This window comes from Symsagittifera roscoffensis, chromosome 1 (genome assembly GCF_963678635.1).
Source record: "Symsagittifera roscoffensis chromosome 1, txSymRosc1.1, whole genome shotgun sequence".
Lineage (NCBI taxonomy): Eukaryota > Metazoa > Xenacoelomorpha > Acoela > Convolutidae > Symsagittifera > Symsagittifera roscoffensis.
The window spans coordinates 64019759-64042048 of NC_087062.1; the positions used below are offsets into that span (position 1 = coordinate 64019759).

A 22290-nucleotide genomic window follows, 5' to 3' on the forward strand; every position below is an offset into this window, starting at 1 on the left:
ACGTCGGATACGTCTGATAATAGCAATTGGGAATGATTGGTATAAGGTTTTTCTTGCAGACATGTAGGGAGTTACATAATTATTTCGGATAATCTCAAAACTCAAACGGAATCAGACAGCGTTGACTTAGACAAAAAAACTGAAACTGCGGTTAAACCTGAGATTAGAGACCACATTCAGACTACCCAAGGCCCAATCTCAAATATACCGGCTGGGACACAAAACACTAGTGACTTGCAACCAATTTCTTCTCGACACTCAAAAACCGTTCGTAATTGTAAGTTCTCCAATGGGATAGGAATCAAATGCCCAAGAGTCGAAATCGTGGATTTCGCTGAATAAATGAACGCATCCCAACAAGCCGGATACCCCCTTTTGTTTACATATGTCTTCTAAAACCGCTGGACTATCAAACTTTTTGTTAAGAGATTTTTAGTAGCTTTTGTATACCATATCGGAATAGCAAATAACAATCAGTCCACGGATATCTCAGCTTCAGTCGAAGAAAATATGGCTGAATGCGCTGCCAGAGTCATGAAGTTCATCACTCAAGCGGAATTAAACACCCCAATGCTAACCAAACCCGCGAAAACCCCACCCACACATCTAAGCTGAAATTCCAACAATACACCAGACAGATCTCTCAGACAACGACAATTCTTTTTCAGACATTTCTACTACTTCATCCTTAAGAGAAGAAATTCTTCTCGTAAATTGCAGTTCACCATTTCGTAATTTTACTAGTTCTTTCTCAGTTATCTGTTTGACAGCGAAAATTAAACTTTATAAGCTTCTCGCGCAAACATGATTCACATTGAAATTAACAATTTGTCAGTTTCTGCTTGACTACGTCTTCCAAATTGTCGATTTTGCCCTCCCAAGGATGCAAGACTTCTTCTCTCCTTAGTTTTGAATCATCATTGATACCTGCAGTCTGTTTTTTCAAAGTTTGTTCGGTATTCTCTTTCTTGTAACAAATGGACTTCGCGACGATTACAATTATCTAATGGTTTTTCCTTTATGATATCTTCAAATGATAATTAACTGGCAGGTACCACTGGATAAAATGCTTCATTTACGGTGTAAAAGGATTACGGTCAGTGGCGGATTTAAGGGGGCTCTCCTCCCCTCAGGGATTCGACCCCCTGCCAACCCAAAGGGTCCCCCCTTTGTACTATTTTGAGTTATCCATTTTTGGTGACGGACCCTAAAATTTTTCTAAAGGCGCCTTTGGCGCCAATGTATACTAATTTTGAGGGGGAGCGCGCGCCGAAAAAACGCGATTTTTTTGATAAAAATTTTCCAAAAAGTGCCTAAAAACGCCTTTTTTGGCCTGTTTTTTCAAAATTTTGTCAGCGGCGCAGAAGTTTTGGCCAAAACAGGGTCTTTTTAGTGCTTTGGGAGAGCTCAGAAAATCAATTTGGTCGACCCAAGAAAAAAATTTGAAAATCCGCCAAACCCCCCCCCCCCCCCCCCCCCTCGAGAAAATCCTAGATCCGCCCTTGATTACGGTGACGAATTAAATTGAATGAAAAGGAGCTGTTAAGATCAATAGTGCGATCCTACGCTTGTCCGTGTGGCTCAATTAATAACCGCTCCAACCATGATTACTTTTCAAAATTTTATCAATCGAGTGGCCATATTTATAAAATAACACAACACCACTTGAACCTCGAAATCAAATATGTAAAACAATCGAAGAAATACAAAAAGTCCATATTTTGGAAAGTTAACATTTCGGTGTGACAATATCTTTCTGTAATATCTTTGTTCTATCTTCTTCTGTTCGTTGACGATCTTCTGATATCTGGTGTCTTGCTAGTTTTTGGGAACACATCTTGAATGGGGACAAACAGGGCTGAGGTTGAATTGTTTTTGGCTGTGAAATATCTCCGTCCCAGAAAACTGCCGTCGCCCACATAGTTGCCCAAATCTGAAACAAAGGGAATTTTTACACACAATCAAAACATTTGCTTTTTCATGAACATTTTCATCAATTTTTTTAAAGTTATATGCTTAGTCAAGTATATGCTGAAGTATTCAATAAGGGTTAATTTAGAAAAAAAACCCTTTTCCGAATTTGAGTTAAAATTATTCAGAGCTCATTTTGTCTTCTTTTCCGGATATCAGTGAAGATTTAACTAAGAACTATTGTTTTTTGATTTTTTTTCAGGGAAAAATTTAATTTTTTTTTTATCTAGGAGTCTAATTCATTTTCCTCATAAAGATAACGTAATAAAGTATTTTGCTAAATATTCCCTTACCCCCTATAATGGCAGCCCTGTACTGAATTGAAGCAACGGTTAACGATATATGAATTTGGTACCTTGCAACGAATTCCCCTTTTTGCAACAAGATGCCATACCTGGGTTAAGATGTAGAACGTGGTCATCTAACTCCACTCCCACGTAAACCCCATTGGGCTGGGAGGGACAGAGACGGGAAACATGGCCCAAGTAGCGCACCACACCAGTCACTGGATAGGGGGCGGGGGCACTCGCGTCTTCCCCGAGGGCGTCGAAGTGACCAATCAGATCTCGCCTGGGCTGCACTGCTACTCGAGAACCAACTTTCACCGACAGACTAAACAAACAAGGTTTAGTTTGAAATAGTCAGGGAATAAGTTAAATTCGGGTCAATTTTGCTTCGTGGTTGAAGTCGAGACTTAACTTTGCAAGTTTTTTTTACCTGAAGTGGTTTTTGAGTGCAGTCAGCAGAAAAAAAGAGCTCGAATTGTTTTTCGACTGAAAGATAAACAAACGATTGCAATCCGTAATGTTTTCCCATATTTCGCCGTCTAAAGTCGCGTCAAAATGTGGGGCGAAAAGTGACACCTTCCTCCCATATTTGCAGAAGTAATGTTGTTGTAGTGATTATCTCACTGACCTGTTGAGCTTCAAGTTATCGTGACCCCAGCTTGTCCTGGAGGAGGGCAGCATGAGGGCACATGACTCGCACTTGCAATGGGGCATAGGTACATTCCAGTTCAGGATAGAGTGGCCTAGGGGGAGGTTGTTGTTGCTTCTGGGTCCACTGGCACTCCTTTTGCGGAGTCTTGAGTTGCTGGCAGTGTTACCACCTCGAGTCGCACTCCTGCTTTTCATCAATTCTCCGGCAGAAGTTTCATCCTGCAAAGAAATTTAATGACTCGCTGTTTTTGTTTCCAACAAAAAAGCAATTGCTTTGTGATGTTGCTTTTTTCTAAAACAGTATGTTTATTATAAACTCAGTTCACCACGGCAAATTCTATTTGTCCTCGTTTTTTAAGCGACTCAAAATGAATAAGTTTAACTTTCATGTTTATTTTTGAAAAATCAACTCACTGAAGTTGGATCAAATCCGTTCCAGTCAGGATTAAGTGCCCTGTACACATACGCAGGTAGTAATTTGTTCAGGCTCATTCGGTTGTTGTTCGGGTCGATCGACGGAAGACAATTTGCACTGTTCGAATCTGAGTCGCTCTTGACCACTAACTTCTGATGATTCCTTCGCAGGCATCTCCTGCTTCTGCTGCCTTGAGGTCGCGATGGGTTAAGTCCGGCTGAATTTTTGGTGTTGGGGTTCGAGGAAAGCTGGAGTCGACCTCTGGGGTTGTAGTAAAGCTTTTGAAGGTTCCCTAGGGCTTCTAACTGACGCTGTTTGTTTTCGATCACTTCTGATAATTCCTGCAAATATATTTTCATCATTATTGAATGAAACTGAAAACCACACGAATTTCAGTGTTTTTAAACCCCAAATATAAAATACTGCAAAACGGGTTCAAGATATTCATGCTCAAAATTTAGCTTACCTTGTTTATGGTAGCTTGCTGTTGATTGAACGAAACTTTCTGGTGATTATTTCTGGCGCTTTTCTCGGGCGATTGTTCTCTGGTCTCGAGATAATTCTCCAGATATTCATTCAAAATAGAAGCCCGCAGCTGCGCTTCTTCAGGCGTGAACATATCCATCTGAAGGAAACGACTTTTCCTCCCGTGCCGAGGACTTTGAACTATCGGCACACTTGTCGTTTTCAGCGCATGTTTGTTCACAGTTACAAGTTTTTTCAGCGAACTGCTTTCACGCTTCACTAAGGCTAGCGCAGGTAAAGTCGTTATGTGGACTAATGGTTTAGTAGTCTCCCATTGTACGTTTACGGGAAGAACCTTCGCTACAAGTTCTGGGAATTGGCAAAATTGGTCGCACTTTGAAATGAAACTTGACTCTTTTGTTTGCTGAGACGCCGTCGCAGTTTCATTTTGAGTTAGATTCGGATCCGTTTGACATTCAAAGTTCGCAACAGGCTCGCATAGTTTGACATCTTGTTCTGTTTGACATGAAGTCTCGACAACGACTGTTAAATTCGTGCATTGTTGATAAGAGCTTGCAAATGTTTTGATTGGGGTCTGAGTGAACGAATCAATTTTGAGCTGTGTTGAAAATATGGTCACGTCTTCTGTTTGGGTTCCCGATTCCTCGAACTCTCTGTCATCTTGTTCTGGCTCAATGGGCTCCTGAAAAACGATAACATTTCGGTTGTCAGATGAGAAATGTTGGTTGCTTACTGTGCATATGCTGTCATCCAGAAACTCTCAGAGAAGACGCAAATGACAGAAAATGGAAAACCAGGAAAACAAAACAATCTGCTAATAGATTTTATTAAAATTGGTTGTCGGTAACAAGAAATAAAACATCACTAACAGTAGGATATTTTAGGGAACAATCTAGGACATAATTTTATATTAAAAAATTTCATAAAATTCTTCGGCCTACTTTCTTAAGAAGAAGACCTTGTTTCGACAGAAATAGCTGCGCAGCAGGCAAACTTTTGAAAAAAAAATTGTGCCAAAAAACGATTTTGGGCATTTTTTGGAAAGTTTTGACCAAAAACTTGCACTTTTTTGCGAGAAAATTTTGAGAGTTGTTCACCAAAAATCGATGGTTTAATATAACACCAAATAAGGTTATAAGATCTTTTGCGTTTTTAGGAGTCGAGCTCTCGGAGGAGGGGAGGGGGAGGTTAATGCATAGGTTAGAATGCTATCAAGTAGATGAAACACAGGGTACAAAAACATAATGTAATTTAGCGCTGGGCAAACTGAAATAGAGGTATATATCCTGCTATACTTTGAAACTAAATATTTTCTATCCTTCTATACTAAATCTAAAATATTTACTATTTAGTATTCAAAAATCTTATAGAGACTCACAGGTGGGCTTTCAATTTTCTCCAGTTTGCTGTCTTTGTTCAGATTCTGGTACACTTCCAGTTCGGCTTCGAGCTGAGTCACCTGGTTGGACAGAAGCTTCACCGAGTGCTGCAATCTGAAACACGAAAGCCAAGTCAGACATATATTTTTTTCAGCAGTAGCGTTACAAGTTTATTCTAATAGTGCTGGCTGAAAAATGCAAATCTGACAAAATTTTCAAATATCAAAAGTGATTGGCAAATTAACAACTTTAAAGTTCTATAATGGCTTAACGTTTGATTTTCTTTAGCAAAATAGATTTTGGTAACTATTCCCCCTTCTTTTGGAATTTGTTAACTATTTCCCCTATGCATGTAAAATTTCCGGAAATCAAAAGTAATTGATTTTGTGTTATTGTTCCGACCGTTAAAAATGGGTAGGAACTTTGTATTCGGGAGTTCTAGTTTCTTTTTTACCCACGCAAAGTCAGGTGCCACAAATAATCATCGGAGAGAGTTGAGTGATATATCTATATTTAAGACCTCTCATTCGTGATTTGAACGACATTAAAAACTTCGAAAAAGTTTTCCATTTTCGAGAAAAACCGGTTTCAAATGTTTTTGTCTTAATTCGAGGGAATTAATAAGTAAGCTTGTTAATCTTTTTTTTTCATTGCGTCTTTGTTCTTAATGTTTGCTTTTCTTTAACAGCAGACTAAAAAAACGAAGACTAACTTCAACTTAGCACTGATGATCTTGGCGATGTCTGAGGCCCAAGCTGTCTTCTCCGACCCGCTTTTCACCCACTCGCTCACCATTTTAGCGGCCTCTTTGCTAGCCGCACCGTTAAACGACTCATTCCCTCCCCCGAACCCGCCCACTACCGAAATGGAAGTCTTCACTCGGCCGAAGTCCACACTCTTTCGGGTTCTATCGGACGACGAATTTCGAGTGGGACTTTTGTCTGAACTCCCAGTTGCACTCGTTTTTCTCTTCAATGCTGAGAGCAGCTTGCCAGCAGCTTTTGTCGTTGATTTGTCTCCGGAGCTGCTTCGCTTTCTGGAATCCATTCTTCAGAATATAAGTATTTGAAAAGTAGACTCAGAAAATAACTTCAATGATAATTCAAAAGTAGGCAAAAATTGACTAATTTACTATTCACTGTAACAGAACGCCAATTAACAAAATTTATATTACATTCAAAAATTTGAGTAATTTGCTGGGTAGCTACAAAGCAGAAATTTCTTCAGTTTGAAATTTCGGAAAACCTAATTGAGGACATCATTTTGTTGCGTTTTTTTTCCAAATGAAACACGGTGTTTATTTCACAAAAGAATCGTGTTAAATGGTATTTTGAGGATAAGGTCAGGTTGTTATTGGCAAGTGGAGTCTAAACAAAACAATAATAAAAATACAATTGCTTCTACTGCTCGAGCATTCGTTCCTTGCTCTGTCACCGATTAATCAAAATGCACCTTTTCGCAGCGGCAACATCTGAATGTCGCCGGTCATAAACTGGCTGGGGAAATGTGTTTCATTATAAAATACAATCGGTAATGGATTCATTCATAGATTAAAAACCTCAGATCTAAAATTTTTTTAAAAAAAAACAGCTATATGTATATCAGAACACTATGGAACGGCTTGAGAGCCCTAGAGCAAAAGGGTTTTCAGTAAAAAAAATCCCGGATATTACACACTTATTCTTTATTCAATCTCCTCCATTTGAGAAAGAATGTGACTATTCTGAACATCTGTGCAGGGCTCCTATAAAACAAAATCGAGGCAAATAAGATGCAGAAGAATGGGTTTAGAAAGTTTTTGAATTGAAGAGTGTAAACAAAAAAAAAGACGTTGGTTGGAATCCAAAAAATTGAATGCATGTAGTGGGCTTTCAGTTGTTCCTGCATATTTTTTAACAGAATGAAAAACTATCGTGAAAAGCCAGATTACGACAACTACAGAAAATTTCACGCCTCAGCGACAAAAAACATGTTGTTATGATTTTAAGCGTGGTTTCAAGGTTTTCAAAAATCGTTTGTTTTTTAAAAGAGGAGAAAGACAAACATATTTATATACTAACTGGAAGGTTTATTACCCCGACAAAGTCTAATTCAAATTACAAGCGGAAAATGAGCAAAAAACTTCATGGGCGCCGCCAACATCAAGACATAATTTTTTGCATATGTATTTCTGTATTTGAGATTGTATTTAAAGTTGTTTTTAATTTTGTATTTCTGTAATTGAGGTTGTGTCGAAATGTATCTTATAACCTGTAGTCTTATCTACGTTCTAAATTCTGACTAAAATGCTAGCCAAAAGCGCATCGCCTTTTGGATCTTTGTGAAATTGTTCAATGTTTTGTTTTCAAAATCAATCTTAATTCAATTTCTTAAACTGACTTTTAAATCCTTAGGTAGCTTAGAATCTTACTTTAACATATTTGTCTTTTAATCTAGTCTTAGATTGAAGGTCTACTAACTTTTAGTTAGTAGAGATACTCTTGCATGGTACATAATCTTAAGCTAGTCTTAGTTTAAGTAACCTTTCTTCGGTCTTAGAGTGATTTTTATCTCTAAATTATTATCATTTTTTAACATGGCGCAGTCGAAGGAATCGAACCTACAAAGGCTAGAGTTCTTTTGGAAGAACTCATCTAGCCATCAAGATAGGATGTCAATTGGAAATCGTAATCAATTCTTCACTGAAATATAAATCGATTCAGCCAGCCCAGTAGTTTTTATGAAAAAAGACCTACTCCACGAATTTAAAGTAAGGAACAGACTCCTAAGAATCAAAGCAGTGGACGAATACTCGAAAAGGGCTGATCAAGGTTTCTGAAGCACGATCAACATTATCGTGAAAGTCGCGGTAGGATCCAATCGAAAGAATGGTACTGTAAAAACTAGAATTTATATATCACTAAGGGTGCAGAAAAAAACTTGCTTAACATTGAAATCTTGCCAATTTTGGGGCTAAAGGTATCTCATGAGCAGGCCCAACTCGCACAATTTAAACCATGGGCATCTCCCAAGGAAACTCCTGTCGGGAGAGAAGTAAGCCAGATCAAGTTTGACTCAGACATTCCGTCAAGTTCAACAACCGACACACCTCAACAGCGTGAGTTTAAATTGTACATATCTAATACACCCCCAACCTTTTATTAGGAACAAGCAAACAAAAATTTTACTGTAAATAGATACTTCAACGAACCTTTAAAAGCGATACAGGTTATAAAAGGAAACGCAATCTTAGAGACCTACTGCCGAAAGTTAAACCCTGTATCGATCAATAACTAAACAACGGCCATGTAGAAAAACTCTCTAGATGTTCTTAAGAATGTTCTATATCCCAAATTGTCATAACAGCTAAAAGAGAGGGATCAATTCAACTAGCATTGAATTCGAAACTGCTAAATAAACAGATATTCCGCAATAGATATCAAATGCTTGACTTGTTCAACTAATTGATAATGTCGCCTTAACAATTAGTAGTCACAGGGAAAACCAAATCTGGAAAACCAAATCAAAGTGGATTTTATGGCCTAGGTGGCTGGGTTTTAAGATCAATGCAAAAAGGACCACTCCCTTGATCCTCAAATTTGATGTATTTTGTAGCCTAATAAAGATACAAATTGCATCGAAGACCTTAGATTGCTGATGGGTTCAATCAACCAAGCCAATAAACTTATTCCAAATGTAGCATCCCTATCTACACCGTTCAGAGAAATAATGAAAAAAAAGAAACAGTTTAAATGGTCAGACGTACATCTCACGGCGTTCGAGACAATTAAAAAAAGAAATCTGTAACTTGGTATCAAACCACCACTTCGACGTCAAACATAAAGAATGAGTAAAATGCAATGCATCTCACTTAGGTTTCGGCGCTTCCTTTGAGCAAAACCACTGAAGAGTTCGGAGAATGGTAGCGTTTGCCAGCTGCTTTTTAACATATCCGAATTTAAGCTTATCACCGACAAGCTCGAAAAATTGAAAAAAGTTTTTGATAGCCTCGTTATATCATATAAGTGTTCTCCTTGGTTTCAACAAAAAAATGATCCTTGCTTTTGACAATATAATGACGACAAAAAAAATCGTGATCGCTTTGGTAAATCATATTATTATTCCCCTTGGATTCGACAATATGATGTCTAGATATTCTCGTTCACCAATAAAAGAAAAGTTCTCACAGCAAATAAAATCATATGATCCAAAACACTGCAACTTGATTGGTCTATCGGATAACAAGTTAACAGCAAAAGAAATTGAGTTTTAGAATCGAACTGAGAATGCTGCAGTAATTTTGCAAGCTTTGTATGCGCATTGTAAAATTTCAGTGTGCCAAAGTTCTAACTTGCGCACAGAAGACTGCACTCCATAATGTCAAGCGTTTGATTCTTCCGCAAACTTCAAAATTTAAAAAAATTTCCCAATTAGATCGATTCAATAGAACAAATTCCTTCAGATTCATATAACTCCGCTGAAAACAAATCCCCTCCTACTGTACCCAGTACAAGCAATCTGACGGATACGACAAAAGATCAGATTACACATGACAAGAGCCCGAAACTCATAAAAAAGAAATCAATCCCATTGTCTTGGCTCGAAATTCTTGACACTGAATTCATGGCTCTGCTTACTAATTAAGATCTCGTTTTAAAGAAGATCCTTAAAGCATGAGACGAAGACCGAAAACAGGAATTTTTACAGAAGGGATGTTATTATAAATCTTAATATTATTATCAAAATAAACATTAACAACTTGCACGCCAATGAGGCGTGTCAGTATTTTGACGGAGGATTAGTGATTCCGGTGTGCCTGAGGACTACAATGCTTCGCCGACTACTTGAAGCTCACCTCGGTCATTTTACCTTCAAGAGTTTGGCTACAATGTGTACCTGGTGATTGAAGATCTTCCGCGAAATACAATTGCACGGAAAAAAATGGATTTAATGTGTAAAAGCAGGTAAAAATCTCATACCTTGAAACAAGGAGATCTCGTGAAATTCCCAACGGTCGTCGAACCAAACCAAGATATGGAGTTTAGACTTCGCCGGCCCGATACATCAACTTGGCGTACAAAAAATATGTACTCGTATGCTTACACCGATATTCGGAATTCCGCTTAGCTCAAATAATAACAAGCATATCTTCGAAGTCAGTCAAAAATATCCTTAGAAAAATATGTAGCGCTACACGGGATACCTAGAACTATTAGAATGGACCAAGAGTCGACTATCATCTTAAAAGAAGTTCGTGAGTTTTGTCAAGGACAAAAATTAAACGTTTTATATAGCCCAGTAAGTGACAACAGAGCCACAGGCTTAGTCCAAAGATTAATTAGAACCATCAAAAACGACTTATGGTCATGGCACTGCAAAAACCAAAACTTCCTCTAGAATGTGCAATTTTGAAAATCATAAAATGCATAAGAACCGTAACACAACAATCTCTAAACTGCTCATGCTCACCCTCCGACGCACAATTTGGTTGAACACCTAACATCATCTGGCATAATTTGGTGAAACACCCGTCCTCAAAAAATCTAGTTTGAAACTGTTAGGCCAAGACAGACTACACGAAATGTACGCTCCAGACGTCATCGAGAACGGACTTATCGACGAAGATTCGTCCTCATCAGACGACGTTGCTAAAGCAACAAATTATGTACCCTCCAGCTCGGGTTCTCCTGTCAAGGTCCTCTCGCATGCGGAGAAACGAAAGGTGTAAGGGGTAGTAAATCCCGTACTGAGTGTCCCAATGGGTAAGAACCTTTTTTATAGAAAAGTTCAAGATAGAAAAAAGGATGAACCGTACTATAAAGAACTTAAAGAAGAAATAGAGAGGGAATCAGATCATACTATAACTCTTAAGACTAATAATATATGAAGTAATCCATAAATTTGATTGAGCGGTGAAAAGATCAGCAGAAACAAAACAAGTGAGCCCTCGAAAAAAGCACCAGCTGATAAAGTTTTATGCCACAAAAGGGCTGAATAGGCTTATAGACCCAGGTAGAAACATTGGGTTTAAGACCTCGAAGACGATACAGAGAAAACGAAACCTTCAAGCCAACGTTGAACAACCTGGTCTTGCCAGACGAAATGCAGCCATGAAGAGCTCGATGGAGACCCTTCTGCGAGGAAGAAGAGCAGAGGAAGCGACTTCGTACTCCACTTGAAACAGAAAGCGACCGATCCCCATTGGGACAAGCCGACCAAAACTAAACGTCGGAGAATCCAGATACCTTCCAACCGTTCCCGAACATGTCGATGGAGACAGAGACAGATGATGAATTGAGCGATCTAATCTTATTAAAAGGCCTGAAGCCAACGACTCAATCTAATCCTAGACCAACTTTAGATAGATCATCAAACATACTCATGGAGATAAAGCCAGAAGAACTACACACTGTGGACCTAGAGACCAATATACATAAAATAAGACCCAGATTTGAGCTGGCCCTGAAACCACAACAAGCTCGAACACCGAACAATCCCCAATCCCATATGGGATTCTCCTTGATGGCCAGGAAAAGATGGATGACTGTCAAACCGGTAGCAGACGACAAACCGTTGATATTCTATATAAACTCAACATCCCCCAAAATACCAAAATCCCTGAAGCAAGTCCAGACCCAACAAACTCTAAAAAGCCCTCAACCAAGCCAGAGTTCATTCAATGCTCCTCAAAGATGAAACAAACGAGAATGGCCGAAAGAAAAACTTCGTCGCCATTGAAATCCCCACCACCACAAAATTTATCAAAAACACATATCAGACATAACACAAGACCTCTCCGAACTAGACAGCCAGCGCTCCTACTGGGTGAAGGAATCTTTACCAACTTTGGAGAAGAATCAGACGACAAGCCAGGAGAACATAGATCAACGTGCCTTAAAATCCAGCTTGGAGGCCGTAGCAGTTGAAGTGGAAAACCCGCCAGTAACTTTTGTAGACGTTACTCCCGACTCGTCACCATTGAGACATTCGACTCTTGCCTCTTCAAAACTGAACCGAGAAAACTGAGCTGGCAAAATAAAATTGTTCTCAATAAACTCTCCTACCTCTCCACACAGAGAAGTCAAAATCAACATCAGCCCAAGAACCCAAGAAAACCAGTATGACCCGACGGGCACCCCAAATGAACTTTCAATTCTGGATATCCCTGACTGGATAAACACTAAATCAATTTTCGATGCAATGGATCACCTGGGATGCTCAATGACTCTGGAGGTGCTTAGACTCTGGACCACAATTAAGGCAACTAAACGAGATGCCACTTAAAAGTTTAGAACTGAAACCCACCTGTTAAATGTTCCAGAAAATTCAGTAAAATTGTTATCTGCTATCTTTCGTCTATCAGAAAATTGTTTGTTCGAACACAAAAAACATACAATCAAAAGTTTGTTGTTATGTATGATCTTATTTATTTTGCGCTAACCAGTTTTATCATTCTCACTTTCATTTGGGTCTTAATTACTTTTCAGTTTAATGAAAGTTATCAAAAAGTTCTCATAAAGTAAGTTTTTCTTAAATTCCCTCCTCCGTGCTTATATCTAGTAAATTTAGACATTTTGTCGATATCTCTTTTGCCCATCGATCGTCTACCTTTGTACTCAGTCATAGGTGCTTTTGAGAAACTTCCAAGACAAATGTGAAATGTATGTAATAACTTCCTTCTAGTCTTATTTACGTTCTTAAGTGTGATTAAAATACCTGGCAAAAGCGCATCGTCTTTTGGATCTTTGTGACACTGTTCATTGTTCTTTCGAGATCATTCTTAAATCAACTTTTTTATCTGAGTTTTAAATCCTTATTTAGCTGAGAATTTAATTTTATCATAATTATAGTTTAACCTAGTCTTAGTTTAAAAGTCTACTAAATCTCAGTTAGTAGAGATACCCTTGCCTGTACATATTTCTAAACTAGTCTTAGTTTAAGTAACCTTTCATTTTCACACCGTGATTTATGTTTCCATGTTATTATCTTTTTTCAACATGCTGGTCCCTGTCTGAGATGCAGGATACAACCCCAGAAACCTAGAAGAACTTACAGACAGCGTTGAGCCTGTTACTCTCTCCGTTAGAACAAGCGTTTGCATTGAAAACTTCGTAAAAGAAATATTCCAGTCGAAATAAGATTTGCAATGAACTGTTTTGCAGAAGAGAAGCATAACACTCAAAAAACTAATTACAGATTTTATCAGCTCTTGAAATATTCGGCATGCTAAATATCACCAACGTTTCAATCGCACAAACTTGAAAATTCAAGATTCAAAAAGAGAAAATAATTAATCACCCTGACAACCCGTAAGAGACTTTCGAAATTTTTTGCAAAACAGCTTTATTGTTTATCAAAATTAGCTGCTGATACCTTTTTTCTCTCAACGCACAAAAAGATGAAATTGTTTTTAGACATGACACTACCCGAGTGACCATGATAACACTGTCGAATTTTCGAAGTCGGAAGTTCTTTTTCTTAAATCTTTTAATATGAACGCCATCAAGTGTCATTGTGCAAAATCTAGTAAAACTAAGGCAACTGGCTCATGGCATTCAGTTTTCTAGTTGTTTAAGTCAATTCAACTAATCAGTTTTGAGCTGAAGACTTTCTACAAAAAAGATGGTTAAAATAGGATCGTTTTATATTTCCATTGCGCGTTTCAGACACAATCAAAATTTTCGCACTAAAGCGCACCGCGAAAACTGTACGTTTTTACATTGAAATAAGACTTAACCTGATGACTGAGTTGTCATCTCCCGCAAACATTTTTGCGGCAGCAACGAGATAAAAAAACTTGCTGAACAATTGTTTTAAATTTGTTCAAATGTCAAATAAGGACAAGCATATACAAGAAATCCTCCAAGCACAACTTTTCAGCACAAAACATACAAAAGGATTAGATAATTTTCGAGGTTACCAGAAACTTACCGACCTTTTTTTGCTTTTTTCTCTCCCAACTAAACTTTATCTCCTTTTTCAACAAGTTTTTATTTGCTGTAAGCCAATTATAAAACACTTTCTGATTTACTTTTTTAATTTTAATTTGATTTTTTTGAAAACATGTAGGATCATTCTGCTATTGTATATCTTTCACAATTGAACATATTTCTTTTTCAGAAAATTAACCAAAATATCCTTTCGCAATACAAATAAGATGCAGATGCAGTAGTTTGAAATATATTTTTTGAAAATTTGCGTAAAACTTTTGTGTGTGTTAACACCATTTAAAAAACGTTGTTTATTTTTCAGTATGCAGGGTGAGAAAAACCAGAATGTGACTATTATAGAAACTTCATTCACCAGTAGCCAAAAAAAAACATGTTAATATTTTTAGCGTGATTTCAAGAATTTCAATTTAAAACATCGCTGAAAGAAATCAAAAATAAATTTTTTTTTCGTCAACTTGCTTGTTTAGTAGAAAAAGAGAAAGAAAAACAATTTTTATAAGCTAATTAGAGTTAATGTTTGTCTACTATTTATAAGAGAGGTTAGCCAGTAGAAACAAGGTTTGCTGTGAACTGTCGTGCAAAAAAGAAAACCCATCTCAGAAATACATAAATACTTTATCAACTTTTGAAATATTGGCAGGTTGTTCATCACAAACGCTTCCTTCGCACAAAATTCATAAATACAGAATCAAAAAAAAAGAAAAAAGAATCACACTCTCAACCAGTTAGTAACTTTCACACCTTTTCTCGAAAACTTCTTTGCACTGTATCAAAAAACGTTGCTGATACGTTTTTTTCCCTCAGCGCTCAAAGAATTTACATTGTTTAGCCATGACACTATCCGACTGACCAAAACAACATTTTCAAACCACCAAAGTCGACACCATGTACTAATACATCAAATTACAAGTTTTTCACGTATCTTTGTGCAAATTCCAGTAAAAACTAATACAATTGGCTCATCGCATTCAACTAAAGAAAATAACCACCAACTAAAAAATTTGATCGCCAATTTGAACGAAACACAGTCAAATGACTCAACACTAATAGTTGGAGACACAAATCTACCACAGATAGATTGGGAGGCCATGAGTACATTAAAAGATGAAAATAGCACTGAGTTCACCTTTATAGAGGCAATAAAAGACGCACTACTAACACAACATATCAAAGAGCCTACAAGACTAACTGGCAGAGACAAGGCATCACTGCTTGATGGTGTGATGTCAGATATAGTCTTAAAAGATCTAGACATCACGCTAGAGGCGCCAATCGGAAAAAGTGGCCACGTGCTTGTCAAGATAGATGTGCCAGTAAACAGGGTTAAATCGAAATGTAAAAACCGCAGAAAAAAGGGAGACTACCACGGGATGAGAAACCGTCTAGCTGACCCAAACGTTCAGTTAAATACATGGGAAAAACTGAAAAACTGCTTGAAAGAGTTAGTCGAAAAATTCGTGCCTTTAATTAAGATACGCAGCAGTGGCAACCAAATGCCGCTAGCAAGGGCGGTGCGCATGAAGATAAAAGAAAAAAAGAAAGCCTGGAAAACATTCAAAAATTATCAAACAGCCGACAATTTAACCAAATATAAAACCAAACGAAATGAAGTTAGATCTGCCACGCGATCGGAGGCACGCACACGCGAAAAAGAAATATCATCAGAAGTTAAAACTAATCCGAAAAAGTTCTGGAGTTACGTGCGCCAAAAAACTATCATAAGAGAAGCAATCCCCGTTTTAATAAAACCAAATGGTATGCTAACTGACACAGACGACGAAAAGGCAGAAGTGCTCTCAAACTTCTTTGCATCGGTTTTCTTTGACGAACTCCCGGGTAACTGGGAGATCAGCCCTCCACCAACCGCCAGCATTGATGACAACCTAGAGCTGACAATGAATGACATCCGAGAAGAACTCAATCGGTTAGACACTTCGAAGTCGCCTGGACCAGATGGAATTCAACCTAGGGTCCTATTCGAATTACGAGAATTCATCTTAAAACCACTTTTGATTATTTTCCAAACGTCTTGGGAGACAAACAAATTACACGAAGACTGGAAGTTGGCTAACATTTCTGCAATATTTAAAAAAGGTAAAAAATCGATGGCAGATAACTATAGACCGATCAGTTTAACATCAATATGTTGCAAGTTATTCGAAAAGTTCGTTCGAAAGCATTTAATGGATCATTTCAATGAAAAAGGGCTAATAACAAATGCGCAATACGGTTTTCGATCTGGACGTTCACTGAACTTACAACTGCTGAAAGTAATTGATGACTTCACCAGGGCAATGGACAAACATGAAAATGTCGACGTGATATACTTGGACTTCAGAAAAGCCTGCGATTCGGTACAACACAAAAGACTAATCGGAGTTCTTAGACAGTATGTAGTAACTGGAAGAACCTTGAACTGGATAACAGACTTTCTTTCGGGACGACAACAGAGAGTGGTAATCAACGATTCAAGATCCTCATGGCAGCCAGTAAAAAGTGGGATACCCCAGGGTTCAGTACTCGGCCCAGTACTGCTTTTGATATACATCAACACAATGCGGGACAAAATCGCGTCAAAAATATATCTGTTTGCTGACGATGCGAAATTATACCGTCAAATTGAAGACAAATCGGATGTAACACGCATACATGAAGATTTACAATCACTAGAAACTTGGTCAGGCCAAAGTCTTTTGTCCGTTAATATCGACAAATGTGTTCACATGACAATAGGAACCGAGAAATTGGATATGGAGAGGATTTATAAAACAATGGCGAACACATCAAAGAAGTGCAACTCGAAAAAGACCTGGGTATCTGGCTTGACAACAAACTGACATTCGAAACACACATCACTAAAAAAGCCAATAAGGCAAACGGCATGATAGCAGTTATTAAGAAAAGCTTCACTAAAGTCACCAAAACAAGTATTTTTAAACATCTACAAATGCTTCATACGGCCACACCTTGAATTTGCGAACTTAATCTGGCACCCAAGACTGATCAAGCATCAAAGGATCTTAGAAAACGTACAAAGAAGAGCGACGCGTCTAGTTAGTGGTATGAAAAATCTATCCTATTACGAACGCCTTAAAGAACTGAATCTATCATCGCTGGAATACAGAAGGAAAAGAGGTACAATGATAGAAATATATAAAGTCTGCTATGGTTTGTATGATAGGAATGCCACTGCGGGACTATTCGAGCGGAATGACAGGGATTCTAGAGGTAACGCATGTAAAGTAGTAGTACGTAAAGCAAATCTAGAAACGCGAAAAAATTTCTTCACGATAAGAGCACCTCTCGACTGGAACAATCTGCCACAGGAAACAGTGCAAAGCTAGACCATCGACGAATTCAAGTGGAAACTGGACAAACATTTGAAAGCGATTGGAATTGACATGTACGAATTCGAACGGCGATAGGAAAAAAAACATTTGAAATGACCTCAAGAGGCACTGCCTAATAGTCATAAAAACTTGACTTGACTTGACTTGACTAAAGCGTTTTTGTTCTTCTGAAAAAGTTTCTGTTTCTTAAGTCCATTTGATGTAATTTTGACTGTTAGCAAATATTATGAAAGTAAATAGTCGTGTAATTCAATGTAGAGGCAGCGAGGGAGAATAACGAGGGCTCCTAATCTTTCTCGGCGTCGAATGCCGAATTTAATATCCACTTGATAGCAAATTTTTGCAGTCTTTCAAGTTTGAGCATGATTGATCTGCACGTATACTTAGTTTCCTCTAATTTGATTCAAAGCTTTTAGGTTTTTTTTTATTCGGAAACTACAGTTTTCTGTCAATATAAAGATGCTTGAACCTAGAGTCCTTGATCTTTTAGCGTCTTTACTATTGACAAATAATGATCTTATAAGGTAGCCTGCTAGTTTCCTTTGCTGTTAAAAACATTTGATTATTCAAAATTAAGGAGTAATTTGATTTTCTTCGAGCCATTTCTCGATATTGTAGGCATTTTTAAGACCGTCCTGATAAAGTTGTTTCGCTTCAAAGTCATCCGGCTAACCGTAGCTAATCTATTTGAGGCAATTTGTCCGACAGATCATTTCAGGAAATTAGGAATAATAATCGCCCAATTAACGAGCCTTGTGGGATTACGCTGTTCACAACTCCTGAACTTGATATACTGTTTATTACTTTGACTAAGTGCTGTCTATCAGTTAGTTATAGCATAATAAGCTTCAGTAATTTTCATCCAATTCCATAATACTCAATTTGTCACGTTATGATGCGGGGCTCCATCGAAGGTCTTCGCAATATAAAGATATAGCGGTAAAAACGGCAGATCAATGTAAAATAAATTCCAGAAACGTTTTCGACATAAAAGTCATCATCAGCCAATCTAAAAAACAAAGCACCTGTAAAACCGGAATGGAAATGGATGTGTAGAAATTACAAAAAATGTATAAAAACTAACATTAAAAAGAATTTAAAAATAGCATCAGTTAAGAACCGAGTTAGTCATGTGACTAAAACAAACGGACTTAAAAAACCTCACAACTTGACTGTGAGGTACCGCTGCCGGTATTCCTCGCGCGTGTTGAGGGCAGGTCTTCTCCTCGAAATATAAAGCGCTTCTAAGGTCAAAAGTTTATTCGTGTCTAAGCATCTGTCTAAAATTCTCGCCTCAACTGCAGCCTTGTCTGCTCCGCATTCCTTTAGATGACTACCCACCGGGGCAGAGTCCCTAAGGTGTTCAATTTTTCGGGTGATCAGGTGTCGGACGGTCTGTCCAACATAGCAGGAATTGCATCCTGGACAACATATCTCATAAACCACCCTACTCGTCAAATACCTAGGGAAATCTGTTTTCAAAGTGGGAAGACAGGTTCTGAGTTTGCGGGTCGTGAATATTGTAGAAATACCACTGTTTTGCAGCCTTTTCGCGAAAATATCAGACACTTTTCTTCGATACTGGAGCCGGATAACTGGTTTCTCGATACTTTCAGGCTTTTTTGAATTGGTTGTTGCTTGTGTGGTCGTGTCCTGGTTTTCCTTGATTTTAAGAAGAGAATCTGTCACTATGGTTTCATAAAAAGCCGGAGAAAACTGATTTGCTTCCCAATCATTTTTTGCTTTCCTCAAACCTTTATCAAAGGCCTCCCAAGTGGAAGTGGAGTGATCAATTCTGTGCAAGGTGCCCTGAACAATGTTTCTCTTGTATTTTGTTGGCGCACAGGCGTGAAACCCAAGGGTGAGTCCAGTGTCTGTAGGTTTGCTGTACCATTCTGTGCTGATAGTACGGCCGGACTGTCTAATAGGCATATCGAGAAAAGGAAGCGTCCCATTGAGCTGTAATTCTATTGTGAACTCCATATAGCACTGAAAATTGTTATATTGATTCCTTGTTATATTCATATTTTTCATCGAGAAAGAGAAGTGACTGTACAGTTACTGATCTCCTTTTCCGAAAGCCATGTTGATTCTTATGTAACTTGTTTTTGACCAGCTCATACATTTCATCAAACAGAAGTTTGTCTTTATCAAACAGAAATTTTTGAGCAGCAGCAATGCAAGCTTATGGGACGATGACGTCACTTGACTGATCCTTCATGAGGCTGGATATTTTTATTTGGTTATTCAAGTTGAGAAGAGAGAATCAGGGGGTTTGTATAGCGTTTTGGGAGTTCTTTAGTATCAGCTATTCAATTTTTGCGCATTGATTTTTTGATTTTGATTGCTTGCTTTGCTTGATTGCATTTAAATCTGGACTTTTTGTTCCGACTTTCGATACAAAAGTAACGGAATATTTGTGCTCGGTGGGTTTTTTTTCTTCAGACAAATTTTGACTTTTTAACTAGCCATTTTTGACGCAATTTTTTATATCATTCAAAAGGTATTGTTGTCCTGAGCTCAAATTTGAAAAGATATTTCACCGTTGATCATTTTTCGTAAAGTTATGGGGGTTTAAAGATTGCCATTTTGGCCAATTTGGGACAATTAACGCGCGATATATTTCGCGCTATTAACGTGTAAGCGGAGAGTTAATCCGTCTTAAAATTGTTCCAAATTGGTTAAAAGAAGCTTATTTGCCATAATTGATTTGTTACAAGGAGCTAAATCTATCTTTTTGCATTTTAAATGGCGCATGGGGGGATGATTTTTATAAAAAATTTCAAATTTTAAAAAATGTGTGGGGGGGTATTTTTACAAAAAATCTAAATTTTTTTTATTTATTTTTTTTACTTTTAAATTTTTCATGTTATTACTGCTCCATAAAACGTTAAAAGGCAGTCGGAACATTCAGGGCTTTGCACTGATACGAGCAGTCTTGTTTTGTTTTATGTTCAAAGTTGTGGCTTTGAAGCCGGCACTTTTAGATTTTGGCTTCGAATTATGCTGACAAATTAATCGTTAAACATATCGCATATTTTTTGTTTTTTTATTATTGTTTCGTTCTGGTTGACAACTGGTGTTTTCCGGATGGAGTTTTTCAGTATCTGGCTAAAAGTACTGCTTCTGAGGATCTGTTCTTTAAGTCGTTCTCCATCGTGTGTGCTTTTTCTCTTTTTTTTTGATGGAGTTTCGTTAGTTTGGGTTGATAGTTGTGTGCTTGTTTCTTTGTTTAATGGCTTCATCAGATTCGAAGTAGAGCTAGTATTACATTGAGGGTGTTCGGCCGTGTGCTTCAAGTCGTGGAACATAGTCAGTTTTCAATTGACAAGTTGCGAGCTTCCCAATCTGCGTTCTTGAAAGCATATTGTAAATTTTTGAGGTTTCCCGAAGTGATATCTATCTATCTATACTATATTTAAATCTATCTATCTATCTATCTATATTCTATATACTATATTTAAATGCGAGAGACAGCTATCTCCCATGTTTAAGCAAATAATTTTGCATGTTTAACGAAAGAATTTTTTCATGTTTAAGCTATAGCATATATTGCAATGCTTAAGAAAATTTTTCAATTAGTTTTTCGCAAGGTCATTAATTTCTCAGTATTTTTTTCGAGGCCAAATTAAGTCTGTCTGTCTGTCTGTCTGTATGCCTGCTTTTTAAATTAATTTGATTATGTCTGTCTACCCGTCGCCTAATTTTTTAACTTTCATCTATTATCTATCTATCTATTATATATTTAATTGGGGGCATCACTATCTCGCCATGTTTAAGCTTTTTCAACGTATTATTTTTGCATGTTGAAGGTTTTTTTTTTCAATTTTCCAGTTTAAATTCAGTGTTTATTTCATCAAGTTTGAAATTAGCAACCCAATAGAAGGATATTGTTACTGTCTGAGTTTTCCCAGGTTTTGCGATTCTGGCCTCCATATATGAATAGCCAAATCCTTTTAGTTTACGTGATAGGCAATTTTCGAGACTTTTCAAAAATTTCTAGAGAATTAAATTTTAAAAAGTTTCTCAAAATCTAAAATTCCCATCCCTGTAGTTGGGTGCTGTCAGGGTACTCTCAGGGGTTGCGAACCTTGCCTCCAATTCTCACTTCTCAAATCCTTTAGTTTTCGATATATGATGGTTTTATGATTTTTCAAAAAGTTTTCAAAAACTTAGATTTTAAAAAATTCCAAAACGAAGATCTCAATCCTGTTGTTGGATATTGTGAGGGTACTCTCAGGGGTTGCGAATCTTGCCTCTGATTATGACTGCTCAAATCCTTGTAGTTTTCGAGATATGACGTTTTTTATGATTTTATCCGAAATTTGAAAAAAACTTAAATGTTAAAAAATTCCAAAACTTTAAAGATCTTAATCCTGTTATTGGAATCTGTGAGGGTACTCTCAGGAGGTTGCGAATCTTGCCTCTGAATATCGTTGCTCAAATTCTTGTAGTTTTCGAGATATGACGTTTTTTTAGAATTTTTTCAAAATTTTTCAGAAAACTTAATTATAAAAAATTTCACAAAACTTGAAATTACCATCTTTGTAGTGAGGCTCTGTCAGGGTACTCTCAGGTGTTGCGAATTTTGCCTCCCAATTTGACTGCTAAATTTTTTGGAATTTTCCAGATATGATGTTTTTTTAAATTTTTTTTTTCAAAATTTTTCAGAAAAGTTTATTATAAAAAATTTCGCAAAACTTGAAATTAATATCTCTGTAGTGAGGCTCTGTCGGGATACTCTCTGGAGTTGTGAATTTTGCCTCCAAATAGGACTGCTCAAAAATTGTGCAGCTTTCCAGATATTACGTTTTTTGTAAT

General features: G+C 37.4%; 1 protein-coding gene across 1 annotated transcript; it reads right to left on the reverse strand.

Annotated features, from left to right (window-relative positions):
- Positions 1-1682: 1682 nt before the first annotated feature.
- Positions 1683-6545, reverse strand: LOC134856889 (uncharacterized). Its single transcript, XM_063873184.1, has 7 exons — positions 5902-6545; positions 5189-5303; positions 3791-4492; positions 3324-3665; positions 2887-3128; positions 2366-2583; positions 1683-1933 (listed from the first exon to the last, which is right to left on the reverse strand). The coding sequence occupies exons 1-7, from the start codon at positions 6234-6236 to the stop codon at positions 1773-1775; spliced, it is 2115 nt and encodes a 704-aa protein (XP_063729254.1). The 5' UTR covers positions 6237-6545; the 3' UTR covers positions 1683-1772.
- Between the last annotated feature and the right edge of the window lie 15745 nt (positions 6546-22290).